An 18,072-nucleotide genomic window follows, 5' to 3' on the forward strand; every position below is an offset into this window, starting at 1 on the left:
GTGTCCAGCAGATTCAGTATCGGCCTGGTCGATACTGGTCGGCCTCTAGATCTTAGCTGCAGGAGTATCGGAGGGGATTACGGCCAGGGACAAATACAGCCCACCCGATCTGCGCCTGCGCAAGCGGCCCTGCCTGCACTCGTGGCACTAGGCGCGGCGTAGTACAGAGCGCGCTCCCATCACCCCCTGCGCTTCACTGCCGCGCTGGCAAGTCCCAGAAGCGCCTGCGCAGCAGAGACCCCAAGGCACAAGGCGCAAGCGCGGCGGGCTGAGGGCGCGCGCGCGGCCCGACTGGGCGGCTGGCTTGGGCTGTCACGCGAGCCTGAGCAGGGACGTATGGGGCTACCGCGCGCACGCTGGGGGCGTGGCTACGCGACGCGGTTTTCTTTTGGGTCGCTTGCTTCTAGAAGGGGCGTCCAGGACTTCGTCTGAAGGGTCAGTGTTGCAGCGCGAGCTCGGGAGGCCGGCGAGGCAACCCAGTGTGCAGGCCCAACGCAGTGACCCTTTGTTCTTTCCTGACTCCCGTTCCACGGAGGAGCGCTCGGAGACTCGGGCCAGGGTTCTGGTGCGCTTCTGGCCGGCGGGGCTCAAGTTTCTCGGTCTGCGGCGGGGATTGGGGAGCCCTTGGAGATTTGGGGGCTGTTCCCGCCGTCTCAGGACGCCGCTCCCGCTTTGCCTGACTCAGGCTCATCTCGTTATCTTTTTTCTAGGGGCCGCGTGGATATTCGCTTTCAGAAAAAAGCCAGTCCCTACGGTCTCCAGTTTCGGATCTCTGGACCCTCTCTGCGGGCACCTAGCGTATTTGCAGGTAGGTAGGCTTTATTGCTGTGGGGCTTGTGAGCTCATATTTCTTGCATGGCGGGTGCTTAGGGGAGGGCGGGCGGGCGAGCGGTGCAGTTGTTTGCCTTCGGCTTTGGGCGGGTTCTTTCCCCCCGGGACCCCTAGGTTTCTAAGGAGTGAAGAAGGTTCCAGCGTTCCAGGCGCTGCCTTTGGCTTTGCGGAGGCAAATACACGCGCGCCGCGGTTCCTGCTTTTGTAGTAGCGCGCTGACTGTTCAGGAGAAGGACACTGGCAGGCTGAGGAGAGGAGCAAGAGCGAACAACATACTGATAAGTGAGGTGGGAATGGGACGGCCAAGGTTCACAAAATGATGAGAGTCTGATCCGGTGTTAGGAATGCTTAAAGCAAAGCAGTGCTGGCTGGCTAGTACAGGGGATCTGTCTCCTGGAGACAGCAAGGGGCACACGAGTATGCAGGTGAGTGGGCAGGGTGGCAGCTAAGTTTCCTAGTGCAGGTAGGAGTTGAAGACAGGGAAGAAGGGCTGATAGAGGTCTAGGTAGTACTAAGGGTTCATAACATGGGATGTGATTTGGGGGGGGGGGGTCCTGACACCTAGTCTTAAGTAGATGGCGGGCACTGGGGCCTGAATCATAGACACTGCCGTTTTAGAACTCAGTGAAAAACTGAACTGGATTCATGAATGGACTCCTTTCATAAGCTGTCTTGTGGGGTACTGCTGCTGCAGGCCACAGTATATTTTTTTCTGTAGTAGGGTGAGAAGCCAGGGTCAATGGCTGGGCTTTCAAGGTGAAATGGGGGGTATATCTGGGTCATTCCAGAAAGCTTGGGTGGCAGATGTAGGTGCTGGTAGTTCAGTCAGCTTTTGAGTGTTGCAGGCCACCTGGGAGGTACTGGTTAGAAAGACCAACATAGCTGTACCTCCATGGGGGAACTGAGATAGTAAAATGGGAAACTGGACATAAAGGTGTGTGTAGTCCATGGTGCTCCTAGGTGTGAGCTGGTGGAGGATTGGGATATGTATGCAGGGATGAAGCAGAGAGAATTTTGTGGAGGTTGTGAGTGGGTCTCTATTTCTAGAGACTGGGGAGGGAGCTGGGACAGAGTGAGAGGTCCAGAGGATTCCCTGCCCTAAAAGAGAACTGAGTTGCCTAGAGTTTGGTCTCCTTGGTGATTTCTGCTTGGAGGGGGGCCAGTTTGGCCATCTTTGAGCGTCTCTCCAGGCTCTTGGCATGGTGGATTGGGATGGTAGGAGCAGATATAGCAAGAGGGATTCCAGGGTTTTGCAGGTGCTGACTGTAGCCTGGGATGGCAAATGTAGGGAGATGTGTTTGGGGTGGGGGTGGCATTGCCTGCAGATGACACTCAGCAGAAAGCATGAGAGAGGACAGGGCAGGAGGGAGCAAGTGACAGCTGAGGACCCTGCTTTTGTTGGATGTGCCTGATGCTGGATGTTCAAGAACCTTATGACAGACTGTGTGTACTTAGTGGTTTATAGTGTTTGTGGCAGCCAGGAACCTACTTAACAGACTGAAGCATAGTCTATAACCTATATAATGTTGTGTTAGGCCTGTGGCTTCTACAACCCTCTCCACTGTCTTCTTGTTACTTAGGAGTTGGTGTGTAGCTGCAGGACAAGTCACTTTGCCACTTTGCCTCAGTGACAATAATAGTACCAACCTCATGCTGACAGCAGTCAAGGAGGGATCAGTGTTTGGCACAAATGGAGGACTCTTTTTAAAGGTTGTTATTGTCATTGTCCTGAAGTTCCCGAACAATTCTGATCTGACCTCATTTATTCTCCTGAGATTGACAGCATCTGTCATTACTCCTTTGCCTTGAAAGTCACAGGTGACATTTTCCTGCCTTCTTGGACATTCCAGGCCAACCCTTGGGCCCTTCCTTCCACTCTAGAGCTCCTAGTGGGGCACCAAGGGTTTGCTTGCTTGTTGCCTTCTCCTGTCAGCCTGTGACAGTTGGGCCTAGTTCCTGCTCTTCCCCACCTTGTTTTTGGACAGATTGCCTTGGATGATGGCCTGCGTCTGACAGTCCCCTCGGCTCACCTTGCTCTCCTAAGGTCGCAGTTGACAGCTCCCCTGGTCCTCAGCATTTGCCTGGAACTGCTGGGTCTGCCACATCCTGTCCAGCTGATCCCTATCCTGTTGTGCTGCCTGGGTCCACAACCTCCCTGCGTTGGCTCTTCCTCCTTTCTTCCCTCTGCTTCCAGTATGCCTCGGGGTCGTCGCCGTCGTCAGGGCCCTCGCATTCCCATCCGGGCAGCTGCCAATTACGCCAATGCACACCCTTGGCAGCAGATGGACCAGGCCTCTCCTGGGGTGGCATATACTCCCCTTGTGGATCCCTGGATTGAGCGGCCCTGCTGTGGGGACCCTGTGTGTGTACGCACAACCATGGAACAGAAGAGCACAGCTAGTGATTCTGTTGGTGGTAAGCCCACAGAAAGGGGCCTTCCGGCTGTGCGAATGCTCGGCCCCCGGCCCCTCAGGATGGACTTCCACTGGGTGCCTGGCTCAGATCCAGGTACCTTTGACGGCTCTCCGTGGCTGCTGGATCGCTTTTTGGCCCAGCTAGGTGATTACATGTCTTTCCGCTTTGAACATTACCAAGACAACCTAAGCCGTGTCTGTGAGATTCTTGGACGCCTGACTGGACGAGCCCGGGCCTGGGCAGCCCCTTACCTTGATGGGGACCTTCCCTTGCCTGATGATTATGAGCTGTTCTGCCAGGATCTTGAGGAAGTTATTCAAGACCCAAACAATTTTGCTGAGTACCATGCCGCAGTGCCCTGCCCCTTGCCTCCAGCCTCGAGCCAGCCACCAGTGGCCCCGCAGCTGCCTGTGGTGAGAGAGTATTTAGCTAGGTTCTCAGAGGCCCTGGCACTCAACATGGGTGCTCCCCCGAGGCCTGTCTCAGCTGCTGTGGCCACCCCTGCTGTGTCTAGGTCCTGTTCTACATCCAGAAATGTTCTGGCCAAGGAGAGCACGCCTGGGCCACAGGTGGTTCCTGTTCTGTCCAGTTCTGCTTGTAGCCATGATCCTGGTCCTGTTGGGCTAGTTCCCTTCCAGCCAGAGGAGGCAGGGACCAAACCTGTCCCTAGACTTTCAAAATCTCCTAACCTCTCTGCCCAGATGACAGACCTACCTTACTCAGAGGGTTCAAAAACCCAGAAAACAGAGGAGGAAGTTTCTGAGACTGGGGGAGTCCAGGATGTATCCTTAGGTGCCTCACAGCAGGTAGTTGAGACCCCAGAAGAGCCTCCATTTTCTCCTGATTGCCAGCACACATCCATGGGCTCTGAACATGGCCCAGGTAGAAGCAATAGTGCACTTTGTGATCAAGTGGCTGGTGTTGCTAAGGAACCCCATAGCCCCCAGTCAGGACAGAGTGGTGTCCCCAGATGACTCCAGACAACTTCATAGCTGGGCTAATAGATGCATCCATTTTGGACTTCTTTGTTCCTTGTTGGAGCACAAGCAATACCCCCTGTCCCAAGCAGAACAAGGGCCTTTGCCCTGTGCACTTGTTCTCTGCTCCTGCTGGGTTTCCAGCTGTGTTCTCACCCTTTGCATGGGAGTACTATCTTACTGGGCCTGTTCCTGCTAGTTGGATAGTTCTGAGAATCAGCCCCATCAGATATTTACACCTGTTAACTCTCACAAAACACTACCCTTGGCATTTTTTAACAGTGATTGGAACTGGATTTGTTTGGCCCTGCCTGTCCTAGTTGGACATGGTCCCTACATAGTGTCTGTGCTCCTGTCTCCTGCCCCCCAAATTCAGGTTCTCTGTGACCTGTGACCTCCAGGTTGGAATGTAAGAAAGGCTGTGTGGAGGAGATGGCCACTTTTTAAAAATATTTTTCTAAATTGTGCATAAGTACATGGAATATAGTATGATAATTTGGTACACATGTATAAATGTGTAATGATCAGGATGATTGGCATTTCCATCTGCTTAAATGTTTATCATTTCTTTGTGTTGTGAACCTTTGAACTCCTCTCTTCTAGTTCTTTATATGATATATTGTTATAAACTGTAGTCACCCTGCTGTGTCATAGAAACTAGAACAATTTTGTATTTTGGTACTTGTTATCTAACCTTCATCTGTCTTTCCTGCCTCCATCCTTGACATCTTCTAGTGAAGGCTGTTCTACTCTGTAATTCTGTGAAATCAACTTTTAAACTTCCACATATGACAACATAGGGTATTTGTCTCTCTGTACCTGGTTTATTTCACTGAATGTTTTCTACTTCTATCTGTGTTGCCATATTTCATTCTTTTTATGGCTGAATAATATTCCATTATGTAAATGTACCACATTTGCTTTATTCATTCATCTATCAGTAGACACTCCATTGATTCCATACATTGGCCTTTGTGAATAGTGGGGAAGCAGCAATCAATGCATCTGAATGAGTAAGATGGCATCTTGGCTTCCTTGTGGGTTTACCAGAAGCCCAAGCCAGCTGGAGTTTTAGATGCAGGAAGGTGGGGCCCAAGCCCCATTGCCAGGCATTATCCTTTCTATATGGTAATATAATGACCACACCAGTTTTCTTAAGAAATTGGTACAGATTTTAATGTTTCTGTGCTGCTCCTTTCCCTCTTTTTTTTTTTTTTTTGTACTTGGTTTCTTGCTGTATTGCCCAAGCTGTCTTCAAACTCTTGGACTTAAGCAATCTGTCTCAACCTCCCAAGTGGCTACTATAGGCATGTGCCACTATGCCTGGCTGCCCCCACTTTTTCTTTTATTTTTTAAAATTAGTGCATTATAATTATAGGTAATAGTGGGATTTTTTTGATACATTCATACATTTATACAATATAACTATAATTTAGTCAGTTTTGTTCCCCAGCACCTCCCCTTTCCCATCTTCCCTCCCCTGGTCTTTCTCTGCTGTCCTGTTTTCATGAGATTTTTTTCCCTCCTTACCACTACGACCTTTACTTTTTTCTAATTTCTACATTGGAGAAAATATACAACCCTTGATTTTCTTGAGTTCAGCATATTTCACTTAACATAATATTCTCAAGTTCTATCAATTTTCCTGCAAATAATAATTTCACTCTTTATTGCCCTTTTTCTAAAGTAGTCCGTGCTCTCCCCCCATGTACTCTTGCATATTGCTGATTCAGCATTTAAAACCCCAGTGATGTAAATAACTTGTATCCCCCAGCAGACTGTGAGCCTCTAGGGCAGGGACGTTAGTCTTAGCTTTGTGTCCCTGGTACAAAATTGGTGCTCATTAAACGTGTGTTGGATCCATTGCTAAATGTGTGATGTGGTGGTTGCTGCTGAATAGAGTCTTTGTTTTGTCAACAGAGGCCCAGCTGTAAGCATTCCAGGTCAGTGTCACAGGTGTGGTTCCCACAAAATACCTCAGGATTGAGGGATCTGGTGGGAGGAGTTGGGGCCTAATGGGTGGGGTTGGGAGGCTTGGCAGATGAAGGGTGGCCTTGAGAACTGACTTCTGAGAGCTGTAGGTAAAGTGAGGAGCAGGCATGAGATTAAGAATTTGGTGTCCCTCGGCCAGAGATTGGAATGAAGAAAATCCTGTTTTGCACAGGATGGTTTCTAATGAGAGCTGAGTGTGGAAGCTTCCTTAAGTAAAGGTTACCTGAGGATGGGGGCTCAGTCATCCCAGTGTACAGTGTGTATCTACTCAGGTGCTTGCACAAAATCTCAAAACTCTTCTGTTTTTACCTTTGTTGGGGAAAAAAAAATCAGGACATCTTCCTGAAAAGTAGGAAAGTAGGATGAAAAAAGACAAATTGAAAACAACTTTTTTTTTTTTTTAGGAAAAAATGGTAATAAGCAAACATCTGGTAAGATATTTTCAGAAAAATAGATGTTGGTATTATTTTATTTCGTAACTTACTTTTAAAAGGCTCTGGGTTCAGGTGGTTTTATGTGTATTATTTCAAGGTACAGCAGGAAATCTTGGAATAGGTGAAAAGCTATTTTTAGGAACCTGAAGGAAAACAAGCAACCTGACAGAAGAAACTGATATGCATTCTTGATTCAGATTTAGAAATCTCTAGACATCCTGGCCCAATCCTTGTCCTGTTCAGGGTCACAACAGCTGTCCCACCATATGATTGCTCAGGGCCAGGACAGACTGTTCTCTTATACCTCTCCAGCCAGCTGTGGCCTGGCCTGCCCATATCTGTAGAACTTGGAGCTACTTGAATGGTCAGCTCAGTCATCCAGCTGACCTCTAACCATTTTGCTGACTTCTGTACAACTGCCTTCCATTTGATGCACCTTTAGCTTAAAGTTCCTATCTTTCCTGCTTTCCCCTGTTCTGCCAGGGTAACTTATAGTCCACCATACCTCTAAGTGTTAACTGTGGCATCTCTATCAATAGGCAGGGAAGACAAGTGTTTAGAAAGAGTCCATATGACCTGTTATTAATTTGGGAAATGGGTCCTATTCATTGTGATTGGGTTCTTCTCTAAAAGGAAAGGAGTGGGGGCATTGCAGCAGCAGGAGCCAGACTGTCCATTTCTGAGTTCCTGTGCAGTGGTATGGAGGAAAGAATTGGGGGGCTATAGCCTGTCCTACACAGGTGGTGTATACAGTGTTGTAAAGTGACTTTGTTACCAGAAGCAGCTGTACCTGCTGGTGAGAGGCAGTTACTGAGCTGCTTTACCACTCCTTGGGAAAGAAGGCAACCAAAGGCTAGGAGAGAAGGCTATGCATCATGCATGGCGCATGTAAGGAGGCCTTGGGTCATTTGTTCCTGCTGCCACCTGCATACAGGGCAGATGACCCAGAGGAGAGTTCTCTGGAAATTGCAAAGCCTGGTAGGGTTTGCTAGACATACTCAGGGATGGACCTAGGTGCTGATCCTGCCTTCCAGGATCATTCCATAGAGTCATGTTCTGATGAAATGAGTGTTCGGACTTTAACATAAGAATTTAGGGGGACACAATTCAGCTAATAACAATGTTCTTTGGTTTTGTTTTTCATTTTCACAATTTTGGACTGCTACTATGAGAGCCCTCTGTGGCTCTGTGCAAGGTTTCTTCAGACTCTGGTGCCTGTGCTGAGGCATGGGATTGCTGAGTCTCTTCTGCCCTTGAATAGCAATGCTCAGCTGTTATGTCTGTGGCGTTCTTTTTATTACTTAAATTTAAGAAATTTTTTCCTTCATGGGAGTTCAAAGACATCATCTAATGTGTTGTCTTTTACACCAAACTTGGAGTCTATTTGTCAGTGTGACTGGTGGAAGGAGAGTCTGTTATCTTCATCAAGGGCCTGTGATGGGCAGAGCCTCTCTGCCAACTTCAATGGATATGTAATATGAGCAAGAAATAAATTTTTGATGTGTTAAGCTGCTAGGTTGGGGGCTTGTGTTTTCCAGAGCATAACCTGTTATATCTCAAGTAGTAGAGGATCTCATTTCTCTTTTTTCCACAAGGCATGGACCTACCCGGGCCATCAACCACTCAGTGCCATCCTAGCCTTACAAATCAATAGAACTCTGGTCTGGTCTATCCCATATTAGGTATTTTGACTTTATAAGTAGTGTTGATTTTTCTGGTAGCGAAATATCCATCACTACCCTTTGTTTTCCAGATTGTTTTGGCTAATTTTAAAAACACAATAGGGTATCATGGGTGTTAATGTGCCCCTCACCCTGCTCCAGTAATGCCTATCAGCAGCCTGACCAAGCTCAGACAGGACAGTAGGAGCTCTGAGTTCTCATAGTTTTAATTCTGGGCCACAGTGACCTCTGTAGAGGGGCCATACAACACTGCTTGGAGACACTGTGGGTGGCCAGTGGAGGAAGAGCCCTGGCCTTCAAGGTTTCCTCAGCAGCTGAATTCTTCCCTCCTGGTCTCAGGGGTCTCACTGCACAGGACTGGGTCCAGTGGTGGTAAGTGAGCATATATTTGCCAGATTCTTATGTCCTTCTTAGTGACTGGGCCACTAGATGGGTGAAAAATGATGTCTGGACCCACCACCCCCATTCTGTCCCTATTTCTCTGTGTCTTTATGCTGCCCAGTCCTAGGCCTTTGGAGCAGCCCTAGCCCTGTGAGGGCAGGTGGACAGTGGAAGTGTGACTGGGTGCTTGAGAGCCTACTGTATCATGGATGCACAGTGGAGACACCTTGCCAGAGTGGTATCTTGCATCTTGGAGGCTGAGGGGTAGTATGTGTGAGCTACAAAGATGTCTCCTTTGTCACATGCAATGCATGTAGGGATTCCTCAGTGAAGGAAGTGCCCATTTACAGTGCCCAGGGAGACTGATTTTCACCTTTATTTGCATATCTGTCGGTGTGGTAGACCTATTGCTGTGAAATGTGTGAGCATGTGCACAGCCAGCATTGTATCAGATGTGGGTACTTAGGAGTCCATGAGGCACACAGCTGGCCACACTACCCCAGGAGTATGATGGGGGACTCCTGCCACCTGAGGTGGCTTCTACCATAGGATATGCAAGTCTCTGTCATAATGTTTCAACACTTGTGGTTAGGGACCCCTCTTTTAAGTCAGATTGTGTTCCCACAAACTGCCTGGACATAATCTCCATCCCCGAGGCCCAAGGGGATTGGCCCCTGATCCTACCCTACATGAGTGTTGTCCCTCTCTGATGGGGCAGGCAATGGCCTCTGGTGGACTGGGCATCTTGGCAGGGGTGAGCTGCAGCTAGCTGTAGCACATGGGAATGGTCATGCTTCCTGTAGAGCACTATTTTTTTTTTTCCCTGTGTTTTCTAGATACAGTAAAGCTGGTGGCCCATTGCTGGCTGGGTTCCTACCTCTGCCTGTAAATGCCTGGCAAACAGGCTGCTAAAAATCCCCCTCAGTCAGGCTTCCTTCCTGCCATCTTACAAGCTTTTCTAACCTGCTTCTGAAGAGACAGATGTCCTCAGCCTCAGCTTGAGTCTCCTATTCAAGGAGAGACACCCCCGTGCCTACTCCTGCAGCCCAGCAGCCCTTCACTCTGGCATTTCCTCCAACCTCAATCTGTGACTTGTGCCCTCAACACCTGCTCAGCACCCAAAACTGCAGGTTGCCTTCTCATACTGAAGCTGACCAGCCCATCACCTTTCACATGCTCCAGCCAAGAAGATTCCAGACCCCACCAAGGAAGAAAACCAACCATGTCTAGGTCTTCATGAGATCACTCCTACTGTCTTAGCTGGCCTATCCTTGCCAACATAATTGTTGGCCACTAGATCTGAGTGCTAGATACCCAGCAGGGACTTGGTGGTGGCACCACTGGGGAGAAGAGCAGGCCTTGAGGGACTGGCAGGTGGGCTACTATCAGTTCTATTTGGGAACTAGCCCACTTGGGCCATGTCTCCAGCAGAGGAGAACATTCAGGAACACGGGGCTGTAACTTGCTCCCTTCCCTAAATCAGTGGGGTCTGTCTAGAAGGGGAATATACAGAACCAGTCAGGTATTCAGGCACTGTATATGTAGGTAAGGTCCGTGCCTGGCCTGAGGCCCTGGGTCCTGCTTAGAGAGGCAGCCTCTCAGCAGGAAGCCAAAGCCGGTTTTTGTGGGAGCTAAAGGTCTCAGTGGTGGAATAAGCAGACCGTTTTCCCTGGCTGGAAGTAGTGATCATCCTTACAGCATGTTCTTCAGGACTACAGTGATTTTGACTCCAGCATGGAAATCGTGTCTATGACTAGAACCCAAGTTCTTTTTTTGTTTTGTTTTTGGGACTGGGAATTTAGTAGGCTTTACCACTAAATTACATCCCCAGCCCTTTTTATTATTTATTTTGAGACAGGGTTTCGCTAAGTTGCTAAGGATCTTTCTAAGTTGCTAAGATTGGCTTCAAACTTGAGATCCTTTTGCCTTAGCATACCAAGTCACTGGGATTATGGGCATGTAGCGGGCACTATGCCCAGTCCAAGTTCTGTTGTGTTAGTAAAACACCAGCTCTCAGGAGATGCCTTGTCTACAGTGGTACCCAGGTTATGCTGGGCTCAGAATAGGGTTCCCTGAAGCTGGGGCTTGGCTTTCTCTCCTAGGTGTTTTTCCTGAACACCCTTACTGAGTTGGTGCAGGGCATTAGTGGGCCTCAGGCTGAGCTGTCAGTCAAGGCACAGTCTGCTTGCTTCATCTGGAGATGGATGTGCTAGATGCAGGCCTGGGGAGAACCACCTTGTCTTTCAGGAGAAGGGGCCTTTGAGGGTATGCCTTATCAACTCCAACCCCCCTCCATAAGCACAAAGATGACATCAGTCAGCCCTGGCAGGTGGAAGTAACTGTGATTGGGTTGTATCCTCACTGCTTTGCAGTGGACAGTGCCCAGCTCCTATCTTGGCACTGGTATTGGGCTGCATAGTACCCACCCTCCCTGCTTCCCTGCATCCCTGGAATTCCTCCCCAGGATCTACATCTTTGAAGCTGCTACCTCCCTGCCTGCTTGGGCGCTTCCCAAGGCGGATACTGACAGAGGATTCAATGAATTGAAGGTCGCCAGTCGGGACGTTGACAGATGCCCGACCATGATACTATTTCTGATTTAATAACCGAATGGGAGGCCGGCCCTTTGTAATAATTAGGGCTAATTACTGAGGAGGTGTTGACAGACGGGCTGAGAGGAAACAAACTACCTTTATCCCGTGGCTTAGAGTCAGATTACCAGCCCAGTGCTATCTGTCCCTCAGAAAGTAGACGCTTCAATCACTCAGCGAGGCTTCAAAGGGGAAAGGGCCCTGACAATGCACAGGATTTGGAAAGGAGCTATGAAGTGCGCCTTTGACTGAATCGCCAAACAGAGCCCCATTCCAGAAATGATTTCTTTGTGTAGTCTGAGTTACCATGGCCAGACCTGCTTCCCGCGCTCAAGACCAGGGAGGGATCTGTGTGGGCACCGGCAGGACTGTGGCTGTGGCTGATGCTATGGCTGACCTGGCTTACTCAGATCTTTCCCAGGCTGGTCCTGAGCTGGGTGAAACCAGCAGAGAACTGGGTGTCCTTCAAGGCTGGCTCTGATAGCCCAAGGGCTCAAGCAGGGGTGTATGGTATGTTTTCCTTAGCCTGGGAGCATAACCAGTTCTTTGTGGTCATGGGCAGCAGGTTATGACATAACGGTCTTATCATCCCAACAGGCTTGTACCTTCCCTTGTTTTCATCTGGAGCACAGTCTTTCTGTAACCTACATAGACAAGTCTGGGCTCTTTTGATGTAGGTTGTGTCTTAGGTTTTCTTTAAGGCAGGACCACCCCTCAGGGGCCTCAGCATCTCTCACAGGCTCCTCCCACCTGTCTTGGGCTTAGAGCTAAGGCTATGGAAGTGATACTAACCTTGGGGTTACTGTTGGGCAGACTTGGAGAAAGGTGTTTGAACTGGTTTCTGATGAATTATGCATGCCCACTGACTCCCATGGATCTCCATGCATTTCACAGATGAGGAAGGGTGTGTTCAGACCTGGGTTTTTTGGTTTGAAGCAGCAGCACTGGGCAGTGTACCAGTGAGTGGGCCTAGACATCCCAGTGACATGGAGTGTGCTGTGTGGGCCTGGCTGGAAGAATGAGAATGCTGGCTGAGGCCATAGTGCAGGGCCAGTTCTGAGGTTGCAGGTCTTGTTGTCTGTTCTCATCAGACAGACAAGGGGAGGACAGCAGGAAAGGAAGCATTTTTTCCTGTTCCAGGTGTACTCTGGGAGATGAGCAGGAGGTGGGAGGAAGCCCTGAATTCTACTTGAATGCTACTTGCATGTCTGCCCTGAGCCTCATGGCCATGTTCTTGCTGCTTGCAAACCTGGTTGGTTTTGAATCTTTCTATCTCAAAGACAGGTAAAGTAGGTTAGGTTAAAGGAGATAGCATGGCCTTCTTTCTTTGCCTGGCGTGCTGCTCTGCTTGCATCAGAAAAAGGTGTCTTTTTGAAGAAACAATGATAAAAGTCATTGCTAGTATTGCTTCAACAAATGAGGAGGCACCTTTGATAATTTGAATAAATCTATATTTGGGCAGAAATAAGATGATGAATTATTTCAAGTAGGAGAAACACTTGAAATTGACTTTAAATCTGTTTATAGTCATCTTGAGCAGAATTAGGAATTCTCTCTAAAGCTGAGTTTTTATAATGTTAGTAGTAAATTAAACACCCTTAACTATAGCACAAAAAAATAGCACAAAGATATCATATATTTTATTTGAAATATAGCCTCCCAGAAAATGGCCACGAGAGTAATGGCCCACTGTTAACTTGTACATAGAAGCCTGTCTGAGCTCTCTTGACCTTGTTAACATCTTAAATTGGTACAGCTAAGGAACCAGTATCCATACATTGTTAATGACTTAAACCCAGATTGTATTCAGATTTACCAAGGTTTTTACCTCAGGTCCTATTTTTCTGTTCCAGGATCTTGCCCAGGATCTCATGTTATACTTAGTCTTTTGTTTCCCTTGATTCTTCTTAGCTGTGAGTTTCTTCAACTTTCCTTATCCTCAATGACCTTGACAATTTTGAGATACAAAAGTCTCTTACTTTGTAGAAAGACCCTTGGTTGGGATTTGTAGCCTATTTTTTCATGATTAGACTGAGGTTTGGAGAAGAAAGAGCACAAAGGTAAAGTGTCATTTTTATTTTCTTGTCATATCATTGGTTCATATCAACACGACCTATCACTGTTGATGACCTGGTTGAGTAGTGTTTGCCAGGTTTCTCCACTGTGAAATTACTATTTTTCTCCCTTTTCTTACTATACTTTTAGCAAAAAATTCATGCACAGTCCATACTTGAAGGGTAGAAGTTATACAATCCCCCTTTTAGAGTGGAATAGCCATGTAAAGTGGAATTCTGCATGGGAGATTTGCTTTCCTTCCCCATTTTTAAATTTATTCAGTCATTTCTTTACCTCAGTATGGACTCATGGATATTTTATTATTAGATGTACTTCTTTGCCAGCACCATCACAACTGGGACACAGAAAACTGCTCCTTCCCTCAAAATCCTCCCCTTCATGGCATTTGGCAGTGAACCCCTTCCCCTTTTCTGACCTCTGGAAGCCACTGATTGGTCCTCAGACCTTCTTTTTTGCCTTTCTCAGGATGCCATCCAAATAGAACTGTACAGTGGTAGCCTTTTACTTGACATAATTATCTGGAGACTCATCCATGTTGTTGTGTTTATCAGTAGTTTTTTTTTTTTTTGTTGTTGTTGTTATTGCTGAATAGTATTCTACTCACCTGAGGGTGGCCATTTGAGTTGTTTTCCATTTGGGATGATTATGAAAGAAACTAAATATTCATGTATAGTTTTTCATTTGCACATAAGTTTTCATTTTTTCTAAATATCCATGAGTAGAGTGGCTGGGTAGTAGAACACATACCTATTTTTTTATAAGAAACTGCCAAACTGTTTTTCAGAGTGCTCACACCACTTTTCATTCTCTCCAACAATGTATGAAAGTTCCTGTTGCTCCACATTCCTGCCAGCCTTTGGTTTCTTTCTTTTTCTTCCCCTTAATTTTAGCCATTCAAATGGGTATGTAGTGGTATTTCATTATGGGTTTAATTTAGAATTCCTTAAAAGCTAATGTTGTGCATCTTTTTGTAATTGCCATCTATATTTCTACTTAGGTGAAATGTCTGTTCCAATCTTTTGTATATTTTTAATTGGTTTGTTTAATGCTAATGGCTTTTGTTTTTACACAAGGTATACTTATATTCAATAAACTGCGCATATTTAAAGCAATAGATAGTTTTCACTATCTGTTGACACCATCCCCACACTCTAGATAATCATTGTCCCTGAGGTTTCTTCCTGTTCCTTTGTGGTCTTCCCTTTTCCACATCCCTGCATTTCCCATCCCTAGGTCTCCACTAATCAGCTTTTCCATCACTTTAGCCCACTTAGCATTTCCTAGAATTTTGTATAAATAGAATCACAGTATACTCTTTTTCTGGCTTCTTTCACCCAACACAATTATTTTGAGATTTATTCACATCAAAGCGTGTGTCAGTACTTCCTACCTTTTTACTGTAGAGTATGGAAATATTCCATTGTGTGTATATACCATTGTTTGTTCAGCTGTTGATGGGTATTTGGGTTGTTTCCAGAGTGGGGCTGTTTTCTAAAGAAATGACCAAAATTTATTCCAAAGTGGTTGTACCATTTTATAAACCCATCAGCAGTGTATGAAAGTTTCAATACTTCCCAACAATTGGAATGATCAGTCTTTTTAATTTTAGCCATTCTGATGGCATTTTCTTGTTGTTTTAATTTGCATGTCCCTAATAACCATAGGTGTAGAGTATATTTTCAAGTTCTTATTTGCCATTTGCACTTTTTTTTTTTTTTTTTTTGGCAGTACTGGGGATTGAACCCAGGGTCTTGAGCATACTAGGCAAGCACTCTACCATTGAGCTACATACTCATGTTAGCATTTCTTTTGCCCATCTTAAATTTTGTTGTTTTAGTACTGAGTTTGGAAAATTATTTATGTTCATTATACAAATTGAATTCTTTTTTTTTCTCTCTGTGTATGGATTGAACTCAGGGCCTTGCACATGCTAAGCATGAGCTCTAACACTCAGCTATACCTCTAGCCCTCTTTACTAAATACATGATTTTAAAAATTTGCAATATTTTCTCTCTGTAGATTGTCTTTCTTTTTTCCTCTCTTTCCTTTTCTCCCTTCCTCCCTTCCTTCTTTCCTTCCTTTCTTTAGGGCCTTGTGCATCCTATCTAGGCAAGCATTCTACTACTGAACTATACTCCCAACCCCCGCAATTTCTTAATGGTATCTTTCTTCTAAAAAAAATATTTTAGTTGTCAATGGACCTTTATTTTGTTTATTTATATGCAGTGCTGAGAACAAACCCAGTGCCTCACACATACTAGGCAAGCACTTTACCACTGAGCTACAACAGCAAACTAAAAGTATCTTTCAAAGAGCAAAAGTTTCTATTTTTATTGAGTCAAGTTTATAATTTTTTTCTCTTATGAATGATACTCACTGAAAGATTTTTAAAAATCATGCTTGGATGTTACATTTTGCCCATACTCTTTCTTTATCAATGGATATAGTCCTATGGTTTTTCTTCAGTGTGTTAATGTGATTTATATTGATAGATTTTGAATATTGAGTCAACTAAGATAAATTCCAGTTGATTATGGTGTATTATTTTTATATATTGTTGGATTTGATTTGCTATTTTTTGAGTATTTTTTTATCTACATTTATGAGGGATATTTGTGGTTGGTTTTCTTTTGTTGTACTACCTTTATCTGGTTTGGGTATTAGGATATTGCTAGCCTCATAAAATTAATTAGGCAGTGTTCTCTCTTTTTTTTTTTTTTTCTGTTTTCTGGGAGAAACTGTAGGACCAATTTTATTTCTTTTTTAAATATTTGGTAGAACTTTTTAGAAGTCATGTGGGCTGGAATGTTGTATCTATTTTGTTTTTGTAAGAATTTAAACTGAAAATGCTGGCTGAGAATGTAGCTTAGTGGTTTATACTTGCCAAGCATACATGACACCTTGGGTCCAATCCCCAGCACCACTGAAGAAAACAAAAGACCCTAAAGATGCAGGGGTTTTTTTTATTGTTGTTGTTTTGTTTTTTTTTAATTTTTTAGGTGGACACAATAACTTTATTTTTTTTAATGTGGTGCTGAAAATCAAACCTAGTGCCTCACGCATGCTAGGTGAGCGTGCTACCACATCCCCAGCCCCTGTTTTTTTGTTTTTGGTGGGTTTTTTTTTTTTTTTTTTGGTGTTGGGGGACTGGGGATTTAACCCAGGGGCAATTTACCACTGAGCTACATTCCTTGCCATTTGTTTTTATCTATCTATCTATCTATCTATCTATCTATCTATCTATCTATCTATCTAATCTATGTATTTATTTCTGAGACAGTCTCACTAAGTTGCTGAGGTTGGCCTAGAATTTGGAATCCTCCTGTCTCAACCTCCTGAGCCACTGGGATTACAGGCATGTGCCACCACATCTGGCTCTAAAGATGCAATTGTTAAAGTCTATATAGGGCTATTCAGGTCTCCTCAACTACTCTGTGGTTTTCAACTTTTCATTTTTATCTAAGTTATTGAATATATGTTCATTGAGTTGCTCATGGTGTTTCTTATTACTCTTTTAATGTTTCTTGTGTCTGAATGATAATCCTTTTTTAGTTGCTGTAATTTTTTTTTCCCATTTTATCATTGTCATTTCAGCTCGAGACTTACCAATTTTATTGATTCAAAAAAAACCCCAGATTTTCTTGTAATATTTCTGTATTAGAGAAAAATCATCTGATAATAGTTGTACTATTTCCATTTCATTTATTTCTTCACTAGTTTTATTATTTCCTCCCTTCTGCTGGATTTGGCCTTATTTAGTGCCTCTTTTTCTAATTTCTTAAGGTATCATTGATCTGGAGACCTTTTTTATTTTCTATTTTAAGTATTTTAATGCTATAAATTTCCCTCTAGGAGAGTAATGTCAGCAAGATGGCCAAATAAGTTGCTTGTTGCTCATCCCCTCCACAAAGAATAAATGACTATATTTTGACTGGATGGATAAGCACATACTCTAGAGAGTACAAGGGAAGTGGTAAAATCCCTATGGGGCACAAAACAAACAAAAAATAATAATATAGCACCATAGAGAGGAGACTGAGTCACCCTGCCTCTCCCATACCATTTCCCCAACTCAGATCAGCTTGAGGTGAAGACAGACTTATGTTTCTAAAAAAATAATAATAATAGGCTAGAGACTCCGATTGGTTTCCATTTCTTCTGTAGATGACTAGGAGCCCTTAACGACCCCAGACATGGTTTGGAGAGTTTCCCACAGTTCACAAGGCTGTTGTGCCACAGAGTAGGATTTCACATTGTACACCCTCTACCCACCATGACCTAAACTGCTGTGGCTTACTGCCATCTTGAAACTGGATCTGCTGCTAGAATGCATATCACCTAGAGGACTAGTGGGCACAGTGTACCTTTATTCTTGAGACTCTGCCATCATTTCACTATGCTTATATGAGTAACTGCAGAACCACAACCCCAACTGCTAAAATCCTAGGTCTATCTAAAAGGCAGAGACCCTGGCTTCCAAACCCTCTTGGCACCCACATCCCAGGGAACTTTTGAACTTGCAGAGGGAAAGCTGACATACAACCAGGGACCTGATATTTCTTTGTATACATCTGTGCATGACCTGACAGCCAACAAGGTAACAGCTTCATCCTGCCCTCTATGGACCAGCTGCACAGCTGACCAGCTTGCAACAACAATACACACCTGAACCCAGCCTTGATAGCCATCAAGG

General features: G+C 45.3%; 2 protein-coding genes across 5 annotated transcripts in view; both read left to right on the top strand.

The window, feature by feature from the left end:
• Positions 1–361: 361 nt before the first annotated feature.
• Positions 362–6,094, top strand: Rtl10 (retrotransposon Gag like 10). Of its 4 annotated transcripts, none has more exons than XM_027924321.2 (3): positions 362–435; positions 711–808; positions 2,817–6,094. In XM_027924321.2, the coding sequence occupies exon 3, from the start codon at positions 3,027–3,029 to the stop codon at positions 4,218–4,220; it is 1,194 nt and encodes a 397-aa protein (XP_027780122.1). In that variant the 5' UTR covers positions 362–435; positions 711–808; positions 2,817–3,026; the 3' UTR covers positions 4,221–6,094. The 4 variants fall into 4 exon arrangements, with proteins under 4 accessions (XP_027780122.1, XP_071473970.1, XP_071473977.1 ...); XM_071617869.1 differs by lacking the exon at positions 362–435 and adding an exon at positions 2,412–2,649 and having other exon boundaries at positions 732–808; XM_071617876.1 differs by lacking the exons at positions 362–435; positions 711–808 and adding exons at positions 926–1,118; positions 2,412–2,649.
• Gnb1l (G protein subunit beta 1 like) overlaps positions 718–18,072 on the top strand; it is a 70,383-nt gene continuing 53,028 nt past the window's right edge. The window contains exon 1 of the mRNA XM_027924323.3: positions 718–808. The gene's annotated coding sequence lies outside the window, so the exon portion shown is untranslated. The remainder of the gene's footprint in view (positions 809–18,072) is intronic.

The sequence above is a fragment of the Marmota flaviventris genome, chromosome 1 (assembly GCF_047511675.1).
Source record: "Marmota flaviventris isolate mMarFla1 chromosome 1, mMarFla1.hap1, whole genome shotgun sequence".
Lineage (NCBI taxonomy): Eukaryota > Metazoa > Chordata > Mammalia > Rodentia > Sciuridae > Marmota > Marmota flaviventris.

Bases quoted from the DNA above. Each gene is read 5' to 3' on its own strand.
- Rtl10 (XM_027924321.2), top strand. From the start codon at position 3,027: ATGCCTCGGGGTCGTCGCCGTCGTCAGGGCCCTCGCATTCCCATCCGG.